Here is a 13,146-nt window from a genome sequence, read left to right on the forward strand (position 1 = left end):
TCAATCGTCCCTCCCCACAGGAATAATTTCACTCACGAACCGTTTTATTTCCCCTCTATCTCCAGTGGCGCCGAAGATCGACCGCACTTTCCTGTTGGACATCAAGGTACGCGCCGGAGGTCTCTTCGACTTCGACGTGCCGGTGATCGGTGAGCCTCCTCCATCGAAGGAGTGGTCTCTGCGGGGAGATTCGTTGGCGAGTCACAACCGGGTGAAAATTGTCAACGAGGACTACAACACGAAGTTGCGCCTGGTGGACGCGAAACGTTCGGATTCGGGTCTGTACACATTGACGGCTCGTAACATCAACGGAAAGGACGTGGCTACCGTGAACGTTACGGTGCTGGACGTACCTTTGCCGCCGGAGGGCCCGATGCGCATCGACAACGTTACCAAAAACGGTTGCAACCTCGCCTGGAGGGCGCCGAAGGACGACGGTGGATCGGAGATCCTCTATTACGCGGTTGAAAAAATGGACGCCGAATCTATGCGTTGGGTGCCGGTAGGAGACGCGCCGACTACCAACATCAGGGTCGATCACCTCATCGAAGGTCACGATTACAACTTCCGCGTACGAGCCGTGAACAAACAAGGCGAATCGACTCCGCTGACCGCCCAAGAAGCGGTCACCGCCAAGGATCCCTTCGCCAAACCCGACAAACCTGGAACGCCGGTGGCCACCGACTGGGACAAGGATCACGTCGATCTCGAATGGACCGCGCCCAAGAGGGACGGCGGTTCACCGATAACCGGTTACATAATCGAAAAACGTCCGCGTTTCGGACAGTGGGAGAAAGCCGTGGAGATACCCGGCAACAAGACGAAAGGAACGGTGCCGGATTTGACCGAGGGTCAGGAGTACGAGTTCCGAGTGATCGCCGTGAACAAAGGGGGTCAAGGTGAGCCGTCGGAGGCGTCGCTGCCGATAGTGGCCAAGCCGCGTTTCGTGGCGCCTTCGTTCGAGAAGCACCTTCTGAACGACCTCGTGGTCCGCGCGGGACAGAAAATCGCCTGGGACATCCCCCTAGAATCGTCGCCGAAACCGTTCGCCAAATGGTCGGTGAACGGAAAACCGTTGAAGGCCGACGCTAGACACGACATGTTCACGTCCGCCACGAACACCACCTTCGAAATACCGTTCGCGGCGCGTTCCGACACGGGAAAGTACACGCTGACGCTCGAGAACGACCTGGGGACGTGCAGCGCCACGGCTAACGTGACCGTGCTCGACAAACCGTCACCACCGGAGAAACCGCTGATCGTCGACGGAGTTACCAAAGAGAGTTGCCAACTCTCGTGGAGGCCGCCGCTCGACGACGGCGGCAGTCCCGTGCTCCACTACGTCGTGGAGAAAATGGATCTGTCGAGGGGTACGTGGACGGACGCCGGTATGAGCCCAACCTTGAACCACGACGTGACGAGGCTAGTCCACAGGAAGGAATACCTGTTCAGGGTGAAGGCCGTGAACGCCATCGGTGAATCGGAGCCCCTCGAAACCGCCAAGAGCATCGTAGCCAAGAACGAGTTCGACGAACCGGACGCGCCCGGCAAACCCTCCGTCAAGGACTGGGACAAGGATCACGTGGACATTGAATGGACGCCGCCTAAGAACAACGGCGGTTCGCCCATCACCGGTTACATAATCCAGAAGAAGGAGAAGGGCAGCCCCTACTGGTCGAACGCCGTCCACGTTCCGCCCGGTCAGACGGACGCCACGGTGCCCGACCTTCAGGAGGGTCAGGAGTACGAGTTCAGGGTAATAGCGGTGAACACCGCCGGACAATCGGAACCCTCGGAACCGAGCGACGCCGTCACAGCGAAGGCCAGATACCTCGCGCCGAAGATAAAGACCCCGCTGCAGGACATCAGGATCAAAGCCGGTCTCATTTTCCACATCGACGTCGATTTCGTCGGCGAACCGGCTCCGGATGTCACGTGGACCGTGGCGGGCCGTCCGCTGGTCACGAACGAACGGACGACCGTGACCTCCATAGGGTATCACACCATAGTCCACACGGTGGACGCGAAGAGGACCGACTCCGGTCTCTACCACATCCGCCTGGAGAACGGCAGCGGCAAGGACGAGGGCAGCTTCCAACTGACGGTGTTGGACAGACCCGGGCCGCCGGGAGGACCCCTCGAGTACGAGGAGATCACCAACCAGTCGGTGACCCTCTCCTGGAAGGCGCCCACGGACAACGGCGGCAGCGAAATCACGGGTTACGTTATCGAGAAACGCGATCTCACCCACGGAGGCGGTTGGGTACCGGCGGTGACTTACGTCAACCCGCGAAACACCCACGCGACCGTACCGAGGCTCCTGGAAGGTACTAAGTACGAGTTCCGCGTCTCCGCCGAGAATCTCCAGGGTCGCAGCGATCCGTTGACCACGGAGAACCCGGTGGTGGCCAAGAACCAGTTCGTGGTACCGGGACAACCGGGAACGCCCGAGTGCCTCGACGCCGACAAGGACCACGTCAAGATCAGGTGGACGCCGCCGATCAGCAACGGGGGCTCGCCGATCGTCGGCTACGACGTCGAGAGGCGGGACCGGGCGACCGGAAGGTGGCTGAAGATAAGCAAGGAACCGGTGAGGGGCGTCGAGTTCCTCGACAACCACGTCACCGAGGGCCACCAGTACGAGTACAGAGTGTCGGCGGTGAACGCCGCGGGCGCCGGTAAACCGAGCGACACGTCGTCCGCGTTCACGGCCCGACCGATGAAAGAGAAGCCCAAGTTACACCTGGACGCCCTGATAGGACGCAAGATCAAGGTGAGAGCCGGCGAGCCGATAAACGCGAACATACCGTTGTCGGGAGTCCCGACGCCGGCCGTTAGCTGGACGAAGAACGGCGGCAGACTACCCGACTCCGGTCGCATATCCACGGAGACGAAGAGCGACAGGACGTCGCTGCTGGTGGAGCGATCGGTCCGGGACGACGCCGGTAAGTACACGGTGAGCGCGGAGAACGAGCACGGAAAGGACGCCGCGGACATCGAGGTGATCGTCGTCGACAAGCCGGGCGTACCGAAGGGTCCCCTGCAGTACACGGGTACCACCCACGACACGGTGTCCCTGTCGTGGTCGCCGCCGACGGACAACGGGGGCTCGGAGATCACCGGCTACATCGTGGAGATCGCCGACTACGGGTCGGATAACTGGCGTCAAGTTCCGGGCTATTGCACGCAGACGAGTTTCACCGCCAAGGGACTCAGCGAGGGTAAACGTTACGTGTTCAGGGTGCGCGCCGAGAATCTATACGGCGTTTCCGAACCGCTCGACGGCAAACCGGTCGTAGCGAAGAGCCCGTTCGACCCGCCGGACGCTCCCGGACAACCGGAGGTCACCGGTTACACGCCGAACACCTGCAGCCTGGTGTGGGAGCCGCCGACGAACACGGGGGGCAAGCCGATCAGCGGTTACTACGTGGAGAAACGGGAGCGGGGCGGCGAGTGGCTCAAGGTTAACAATTATCCGACGCCGAACGCGTCGTTCACCGTGCAGGACCTGCGCGAGGGTGGACGCTACGAGTTCAGGGTGGTGGCGGTGAACGAGGCGGGACCGGGTAGACCGAGCAAACCGACGGAGCCGATAACCGCGGGCCATCAGCGGAGGCGACCGGAGGCCCCCGAGCCCCCGAAGCCCGACAGGATCACCAAGGACTCGGTGACGCTGTCGTGGAGGCCGCCTAGGAGCGACGGAGGCGCGAAGATCCGCGGCTACGTGGTCCAGAAGAAGGCGAAGGGCGACGAGGACTGGTCGGACGTGAACGGGGTACCGGTCTCGGCCACGGTGTTCACCGTGCCCAAGTTGACGGAGGGCGAGGAGTACCAGTTCAGGGTGATCGCGGTCAACGACGTCGGTTACAGCGAGCCGAGTCGACCGAGCAACGGCGTCCTGATGGAGGAGCAGCCGAACAAACCCGTGATGGACCTCGGAGGGGTGAGGGACATCACGGTGCGAGCCGGCGAAGATTTCTCCATCCACGTGCCGTACGTGGGATTCCCGAAACCGAGCGCCACCTGGTTCGCCAACGACACCGTCAAGGACGAATCGGATCCGCGCGTTCACCAGCAACTGGGCGACGATTACGCCAGTTTCGTCGTCAAGAATTCGAAACGATCCGACTGCGGCCAGTACAGACTGCAACTGCGCAATCCGTCGGGTTTCGACACCGCCACCGTCCACGTCAAGGTCCTGGACAGGCCGTCGCCGCCCGAACATCTGCGGGCCGACGAGTTCGCCGGCGACGCTCTGACGCTCTACTGGAACCCGCCGAAGGACAACGGCGGTGCCGACGTGACGAATTACGTGATCGAGAAACGAGAACCGCGTTCGCCCACGTGGTCGAAGGTGAGCAGTTACGTGACGACGCCGTTCGTCAGGGTGAGAAATCTGACGATCGGCAAGGAGTACGAGTTCCGGGTGATGGCGGAGAACCAGTACGGCACGTCCGACCCGGTTACCACCGTGGATCCCATCCGCGCGCGACATCCGTTCGATCCGCCGGCGGCCCCCGGGACCCCGAGGGGCGTCGACTCCTCCGAGGACACCATCACGATATCGTGGACGAAACCGCGACACGACGGCGGATCCCCGATCACCGATTACGTGGTGGAGAAGCGGCTGGTGGGCGAGGACAAATGGGTGAAGGCCACCCAGACTCACGTGCCGGACACCACTTACAAGGTCCTGAACCTCATAGAAAACCACGACTACGAGTTCCGGGTGGCGGCCGTAAACGCCGCGGGACAGGGACCCTGGAGTTCCGGATCGGACGCGATCAGGGCCAGCGCTCCCTCCTGCGCTCCGAAGATAACGAGCGACCTGAGCATACGGGACATGACGGTGATTGCCGGCGAACCGTTCACGATCACGGTGCCGTTCGTGGCGAACCCGAAACCGAAACCCACCTGGACGATAAACGGGGAGGAGGTGCTCACCGGCGACAGGATAAAGTTCGACACCACGTCGGTCGCCTCGCAGTACCTGAACAAGAAGGCGAAGAGATCCGACACCGGCAACTACACCATACATCTGACGAACAACGTCGGCTCGGACTCGGCCTCCTGCAAAGTACTCGTCGTCGACAGACCGTCGCCACCGCAGGGTCCCCTCGACATATCGGACATCACCCCGGAGAACTGCACGTTGTCGTGGCGCGTGCCCTTCGACGACGGCGGATCCCCGATCACCAATTACGTCGTAGAGAAACTCGACTACAACGGACTGTGGGTGAAACTGAGCAGCTTCGTGCGGAGCACCCATTACGACGTGATCGGCCTAGAGCCCAACAGGAAGTACAACTTCAGGGTGCGGGCGGAGAACCAGTACGGCGTTTCCGAGCCGCTGGAGGCCGACGAGTCGATCGTGTCCAAATTCCCGTTCACCGTACCGGATCCACCGGGTCAGCCGAGGGTCAGCGACTGGGACACGAGCAACGTCACCCTGAATTGGAACCGGCCGCGATCGGACGGCGGCTCACGCATCCAGGGGTACAGGGTGGAGTTCCGGGACCCCGCGGACGAGCCCAGTTGGCGCGTGGCCAACGATTACCTCTGCAAGGACACCGGCTACGTGTGCTACAATCTACTGAGCGGTCACGAGTACGAGTTCCGCGTTCGCGCGAAGAACGCCGCCGGATGGAGCAAGCCGAGTCCCACCTCGTCGGCGTTCAGACTGAAGAGCAAATTCAACGTGCCGACGTCCCCGAGGACGCCGCAGGTCGTCAAGGTGGGCAAGAACTACGCGGACCTCAGGTGGGAGGCGCCGGTCTCGGACGGCGGGAGCCGCCTCACCGGCTACGTCGTGGAGAAACGGGAGGTGGGTTCGGCCATGTGGATAAAGTGCAACGACTACAACGTCATGGACACGGAGTACACGGTCCTACATCTGATCGAACGCGGGGACTACGAGTTCAGGATATTCGCGGTGAACGCCGCCGGTAAATCGGAACCCTCCTCCTGCACGACACCGGTGAAGATATGCGAGGTCGAAGGAGGTCGTAAGCCGGAATTCTCGCGACCCCTCGCCACCCAGGGAACGCCGCTGGGCAAGACCCACGTGTTCGAGTGCGAGGCCGCGGGTAAACCGGAGCCGGTCGCCAGGTGGCTGAAGAACGGCAGGGAGATAACCGTCGGCGGTAGATTCAGGACCGAGTCGTTCAACGGAGTGTTCAGACTGGTGATCACCGAGGTGACGGAGGCCGACGAGGGCGACTACAGCTGCCAGGCGTCGAACCCCCTCGGAACGGCGACGACCACCGCCAGGCTGAAGATCGGCACGCCGCCGAGGATCGAGCGGATGCCGGGTGACCTCTACCTGCCCGAGGGCGACAACACCAAGATAAAGATCCACTACAGCGGCGACCAGCCGCTGGACGTCGCCCTCACCAAGGACGGATCGAAGATACACGAGTCCGTCCGCGTCAAGTACACCGTGTTCGACGACTACCTGATCATATTCATCAAGGACGTGGTCAAGGACGACGCCGGTGTATACAACCTCACCATAAAGAACGACAGCGGTAGCGTGAGCGGCGCGTTCACCGTCTACATCACGGGACTGCCGGGTCCCCCGATCGGACCCCTCGAGGTCTCCGACATCAACAAACACACCTGCACCCTCAACTGGCACCCGCCCAAGTACGACGGAAGCCTGAAGATCACCCACTACGTCGTGGAGCGTCGCGACCTCAGCCACACCCACTGGATAATAGTGTCGTCGTTCTGCAAGGACACGACCTTCACCGTCCAAGGGCTCACCGAGGGTCAGGAGTACCTGTTCCGCGTGATGGCGGTGAACGACAACGGTATGGGACCGCCGCTGGAGGGAACCAACCCCGTCAGGGCGAAGGCTCCGTTCGACCCGCCCTCGGCGCCGGGCAAGCCGAAGGTCCTCGAAATCGGGGGCGACTTCGTCAACCTGTCGTGGGATAAGCCGGAGAGCGACGGCGGTTCCCGCGTCCAAGGTTATTGGATCGACAAGCGCGAGGTGGGGGGAGAGGCGTGGCAGAGGGTGAACGTTTCCATCAGCCTCACCAACCAGGTGAACGTGACGAACCTCATCGAGGGCAGGCAGTACGAGTTCAGGGTGTTCGCGCAGAACGAGGCCGGTCTCGGCCCGGAGTCGAGCGCCTCGACGTCCGTGAAGATCAAGGACCCGCAGGAGGCGACTCCGCCCGAGATCGTGAAACCCCTGCGGAACCAGAATTGCATACAGAATCACAACGCCCACTTCCAGTGCACGGTGACCGGCACGCCGAAGCCCACGATCACCTGGTTCAAGGGCGCCAGGGAGATATCGAACGGATGCCGCTACCGCATCTACACCGAAGCGGACGTCTGCAACCTGGTGATCCACGACGTGTTCGGCGAGGACGCCGACGAGTACATGTGCCGCGCTTCGAACAAGGGCGGCGTGAAATCCACCAAGGGCGAACTGTTCATAATGACCGCGCCGAAGCTGAACGTGCCGCCCAGATTCCGGGACACGGCGTTCTTCGACAAGGGCGAGAACGTCGTGATAAAGATACCGTTCACCGGCTACCCCAAGCCCAAGATATCCTGGGTGAGGGAAGGCGAGACGATCGAGGCCGGAGGTCACTACGCGGTAGAGGTGAAGGAGAGGCACGCCGTACTGACCATCAGAGACGGCAGCAAACTGGACTCAGGACCGTACCGAATAACCGCGGAGAACGACCTCGGCCAGGACTCGGCTATCGTTAAGATTCAGATAAGCGATCGTCCGGACCCGCCGCGTTTCCCCCAGGTGGATAACATCGGCCACGATTCCCTCGCTCTCACGTGGAAGCCACCCGTATGGGACGGCGGTAGCAACATCACGAATTACCTCGTTGAGAAACGAGAGCATCCGATGACCAGTTGGATACGCGTGGGAAGCACGAGGTTCTGCACGATGGCGGTGACCGGTTTGAGCCCCGGTCATCAGTACGAGTTCAGGGTGTCGGCCGAGAACGTTTACGGCCGAAGCGACCCGAGCGAGGTCACCGGACTGATAACCACCAAGGATTCCGGCAAGAAACAGTTCAAGAAGAAGGAGTACGAGGTCGATCGGAGTGGCAAGAAAATACGCGGTCGCAACGACGAGAAACCGAAGGACTACGACCAGTACGTGTTCGATATTTACAGCAAGTACGTGCCGCAACCGGTCGAAATCAAGCACACCTCGGTCTACGACAAATACGATATTTTGGAAGAGATCGGCACCGGCGCCTTCGGCGTGGTTCACCGCTGCCGCGAAAGGGCCTCCGGCAATATATTCGCCGCCAAGTTCATACCGGTCTCCCACGTTATGGAAAAGGAACTGATCAGGAAGGAGATCGATATAATGAATCAGCTGCATCATCCCAAGCTGATAAATCTCCACGACGCCTTCGAGGACGACGACGAGATGGTCCTGATATTCGAATTGTAGGTATTCGGGGTGATGAAAATTACCGTACACGAGTAACTGACGTCGAACGATTCACTTTTTTTTACAGCTTGTCCGGAGGTGAACTCTTCGAACGAATAACGTCCGAAGGTTACACGATGTCCGAGGCCGAGGTCATCAATTACATGCGACAGATTTGCGAGGCCGTCAAGCACATGCACGAAAAGAACATCATTCATCTCGGTAAATTATTAGTCGATCGCTAGAAATTTTTAACCATCAAGGCAACGATTTTGAGTCTTCGATTTCCACCCTCCCATCCCCCGCAGATATCAAGCCGGAGAACATCATGTGCCAGACCCGGAACAGCACGAACGTGAAACTCATCGATTTCGGATTAGCCACAAAACTGGATCCCAACGAAGTCGTCAAGATAAGTACGGGGACCGCGGAATTCGCTGCTCCGGAAATCGTCGAACGCGAACCGGTTGGATTTTACACGGACATGTGGGCCTGCGGTGTCCTAGCGTACGTTCTGTAAGTAGGAGAGAGCGAGGCGGGTTCGGAAGCAGTAGAATTGTCTTACTTAAATATCGTTCGTTTCCGATCAAGGCTGAGCGGCCTGTCGCCGTTTGCCGGTGACAACGACATCGAGACCTTGAAGAACGTGAAGGCGTGCGATTGGGACTTCGACGAGGAGGCCTTCCGCGATGTATCCGAAGAGGGGAGAGACTTCATCAAGAGATTGCTCGTGAAGAACAAGGAGTGAGTAACCGCCGATTCCACCTCGCCAGATTCGCTGGACGGTTCGTCGTCTTTATTTTGATTTATTTTCCCCTCCCAGGAAGCGCATGAACGCCCACGAGTGTCTTCTGCATCCCTGGCTGACCGGAGACCACAGTAATCGCACGAACCCCATCGCCAGCAGCCGTTACCTGAGCTTCAGGGACAAACTGCGCGCGAAATACGACAACTGGAGTAAATACGTCTTGCCGATCGGTCGGCTCGCCGAGTATTCCGCCCTGCGGAAGCTCCTCGTTGAAAAATACAAGATCTACGACACGTCCTTCGGTGAGTCGGCGGTCGCGTGAATCGCGAGGATTTTCACTTTTCTCTCTCCAACGAATTGAAAACTGTACGAGGCGTTCGTTTTCCCCAGATCGCAGACAGGCGGCGCCGAGATTCGTCATCAAGCCGCAGAGCGCGTTCGCCTACGAAGGGCAGAGCGTGAAATTCTACTGCCGGGTGATCGGCGTCGCGACGCCGACGCTCACCTGGTCGCACAACAATCAGGAATTGCGTCAGTCCGTTAAATTCATGAAGCGGTACACGGGCGACGATTACACTTTCGTCATAAACAGGGTGAAACTCGAGGACAGAGGAGAGTACATAATCAGGGCCGAGAACCATTACGGTTTCAGGGAGGAAGTTGTATTCCTGAACGTGCAACGTGAGTCGATCTCTTTCCCCCCCCCCCCCGCTCTCGGACGAGTCTGACGCCCTTTCTCTTTCTTCCAGCGTTGCCCAAGGAGGTGCCGAGATACAAACCGGAGGTCCAACCGGTCCGCACGCGCGAACCGTTCCGCTGGAACTTCTGGCAAGAGGTCAGCGAAAGCGCGCCGAGTTTCACGTTCCTCCTGAGACCCCGTGTCATGCAAACGAGACAAACGTGCAAACTCCTGTGTTGTCTCAGCGGCAATCCATCGCCCACGGTCAAATGGTTCAAGGACAAACAGGAGTTGTCGAAATACGAATACACCATGACGCACAGCGACGGGGTCGTCACCATGGAAATAGTCGACTGCAAGCCCGAAGACAGCGGCAAATATCGATGCGTGGCCGTTAATTGTCACGGTAAAGATGAAACGAGCTGCGTCGTCATCGTCGAAGGTAAGAATTCGAAACTTTGTCGTTTCTCGCTAAAAAGAATCGAGTCTCCGGTTCTTTGAAGGCTAAAGAAAAAGGAATCGACCGAATTGAACGGTATCAGTAGGTGTTTGATTTGTAGTAAGCTTATTGAACTGCTATGAAAATATTTTCAAAGACAAATAAATCAGCAGTCCCCGTAGAGCTGCGGACAGAGCAGCCCAAAAATAATTTTCCTATTCTTCGCCGCTGCAAACTATACCAATATCCGTTTTATTGCAGGAACCGGAGAGACCGACGAACAAGCTAAACTAGCACACGACCTCCTATACTCCGGAGGTAGTTATCAGTGTTTGCATTGGACTTCTTTGTATTTACGTGAATCTCCTTATTTTTTTGAATACCCTCCAAGTTGACAGTTTCAAGTCGGAGGGTAGATTTCCGCCTCCCTCACCTGCTGACACAGAGTCCAGCTTTTTTAAATGTCGTAACGAAAGTAACAAGTTTTTCGATCGTTGAATCGGTGAAATGAACGAATGATGTATTATTTCAGATCGAAGGTTCATCGAACAACCCATAAAACCGGCACCTCCTCCGATAGTTACCGTACGAAAATCGAGTTACAGTAGTTCGAACACAAACAGTCATTCGGTGACGAACAGATCGAATTACAACTCGACGTCGCACTCGTCGAATTACAACAATCTCTCAAGTTCAACATCGAGCAGTGTCAGACAAAACGCCTCTTCGTACAAAGTGAGTGATTACTTTTGATTTCAATCGAATGAGAAAGTCATCTTGATTACTCTTCGTCGAATCGTGTGTCTGTCGATGATATTTTCATTTTCGTCTTCCTCCTTCGCAGTCAAATCTCGAGACCAGTTCGTCGAATAGAAACGAAAGCGTTTCCGCGGACAAGAGAACGATCAAAAAATACGGCAGCAGATTAGATACCACCGGAAGTCCGTCGCGATCAAGAAGCGCGACGAAAGAACTCATACGTAAGTAGAGGAAAAGAAACGAAACAACGAGTATCAAATTTCCACGTAATATATCGTACTTTCTGCTCTTGAATTTTCACGCAGTTCCACCGGACGATTCGATGTGCGCGCCAGAGTTTATCAAGAAGTTGCAAGACCTGACGATCAAAGACGGTGAGCAACTGGAATTATCGGTTAAAATCAGGGGGGATCCGGAACCCCAGGTGACGTGGTCTAAAAATGGAAAGGTGAGTCGATTTTGTCGTGACTTTTCTCCTGCCGATCGACACCGGCTCCTCATTTTATTCGTAACCGCAGGCGTTGAGCTCCTCCGAGATCCTCGATCTCAAGTACAGAGGCGGAGTGGCAACTTTGACGATAAACGAAGTCTTCCCCGAAGACGAGGGCGAATTCACGTGCAAAGCGACGAACAGCATCGGCACCGCGTCGACCTCCTGCAAACTCACGGTCAAACGTAAGCGACAAAAGATATATCCATTCCTCGACGAATTGACAATTTTCACCCCTCCACGAGGACGGCGTAATCGCAGTGACATTTGACGATGTTATTTTCATGATTTCACGATCTACCAGCGATGGAAAACGGGGAGAGTAAAAAGAAGGGTGTCTCCGACAAGCCGCCTAAGATCGTCGATCACTTGGAGAGTAAATTCGTGAAGGACGGCGAGTCGGTCGTTCTGAGTTGCCGCGTTATCGGCGCCAAGAAGTTCGACGTCGTCTGGCTTCACAATAACAAGGAGATCAAACCGAGCAAGGACTTCCAATACTCTAACGAGGCCAACATCTACAAACTCAACATCGCCGAAATATTCCCCGAGGATTCCGGCACTTACACTTGTGAAACTTTCAACGATGCAGGGGAGAGTTTCTCCTCGTGTACTCTCAACGTTCTCGGTAATGTCCGCGACCTCGATCGAATCGTTTCTTATTCCTTTTACCCAGTCGTTCCCCAAGCAATTTGAAAAACGACCGTTTCACTTACAGTGCCGAACGAGGAACCAAAAAGCCCGGTGTTCACGACATTCCCACAGTCGTCGACTGTGAGCGAAGGAGAGAGCGCGAGCTTCACATGTCAGACTGAAACCGCACCGCTGAAAGGTGATTGAACGTGTTGAGGAAACAGGAAGGAGATGAAAATGATCGAGAAATAATGGTTGAATAAAATTGATAATTTCAGTGACGTGGGTGAAGGACGGAAAGCCGATAGACGAGACGAGCAGCAAGTACTTATTCAGTTCGGACGGCGAGAAATCATTCACCATTCAAATAAAATCCTGCTCGCACGGAGACGTGGGTCAATATACCGCCAAAGCGATCGGCAAAAAAGGTGAAACAACCGCAGCGTTCGCCCTCAACGTCACGAATCCTGGCGACGTTTGAAGGGGAAATTCTTTGATATTTACAAATATTTAATCACCTAGACGATGATCATTGAATAAGGTAATGTGATACATTTCTTTATAATTTCTTCATCTTCTATTTCGTAATAACTCGGAATAATCGCTACATTTTCATGTCTCAATTCATTTATTTTTTATTCTCCTTTTTGGCGACATAGAATTAGTTGAAAAAAAATATTCCGGTCTAATAGCGACAACGATCGATCGATACCCAATGATTTTCTTTATTCATTTCATTTCGTTCTTATTTTTTACAGAGTCTGTGAGAGTTTATCGAATATGAGAAGCAACAAAAACAGAAATAAATTGATCAAAAAAAGAGAAAAAAGAATAACAAACGTAAAGGAAATTATGTATGATAGAAAAGATGCGATTAAACTTGAATTGAATGGAAAAAGCAAGAAAAAAAAAAATTCAACTATTGAATTAGAAGAGTAAAGATAGACGAATAAACTTGTTAATTTTGAATCAACGAAATGAGACA

General features: G+C 56.1%; 1 protein-coding gene across 23 annotated transcripts in view; it reads left to right on the forward strand.

Annotated features, from left to right (window-relative positions):
- LOC105687271 (twitchin) overlaps window positions 1-12,973 on the forward strand; it is a 63,765-nt gene extending 50,792 nt beyond the window's left edge. For all 23 annotated transcript variants that reach the window (XM_048655698.1, XM_048655702.1, XM_048655705.1 and 20 more), the window contains 16 exons: window positions 66-8,433; window positions 8,505-8,638; window positions 8,725-8,932; window positions 9,008-9,160; window positions 9,240-9,466; window positions 9,555-9,845; window positions 9,914-10,285; window positions 10,544-10,600; window positions 10,815-11,017; window positions 11,127-11,262; window positions 11,347-11,489; window positions 11,560-11,716; window positions 11,836-12,156; window positions 12,247-12,360; window positions 12,440-12,702; window positions 12,920-12,973. In XM_048655698.1, coding sequence (XP_048511655.1) covers window positions 66-8,433; window positions 8,505-8,638; window positions 8,725-8,932; window positions 9,008-9,160; window positions 9,240-9,466; window positions 9,555-9,845; window positions 9,914-10,285; window positions 10,544-10,600; window positions 10,815-11,017; window positions 11,127-11,262; window positions 11,347-11,489; window positions 11,560-11,716; window positions 11,836-12,156; window positions 12,247-12,360; window positions 12,440-12,642 — 11,087 coding nt within the window. In that variant the 3' untranslated portion in view covers window positions 12,643-12,702; window positions 12,920-12,973. The remainder of the gene's footprint in view (window positions 1-65; window positions 8,434-8,504; window positions 8,639-8,724; window positions 8,933-9,007; window positions 9,161-9,239; window positions 9,467-9,554; window positions 9,846-9,913; window positions 10,286-10,543; window positions 10,601-10,814; window positions 11,018-11,126; window positions 11,263-11,346; window positions 11,490-11,559; window positions 11,717-11,835; window positions 12,157-12,246; window positions 12,361-12,439; window positions 12,703-12,919) is intronic.
- The last annotated feature ends 173 nt before the right edge of the window (window positions 12,974-13,146 follow it).

The sequence above is a fragment of the Athalia rosae genome, chromosome 5 (genome assembly GCF_917208135.1).
Source record: "Athalia rosae chromosome 5, iyAthRosa1.1, whole genome shotgun sequence".
NCBI lineage: Eukaryota > Metazoa > Arthropoda > Insecta > Hymenoptera > Athaliidae > Athalia > Athalia rosae.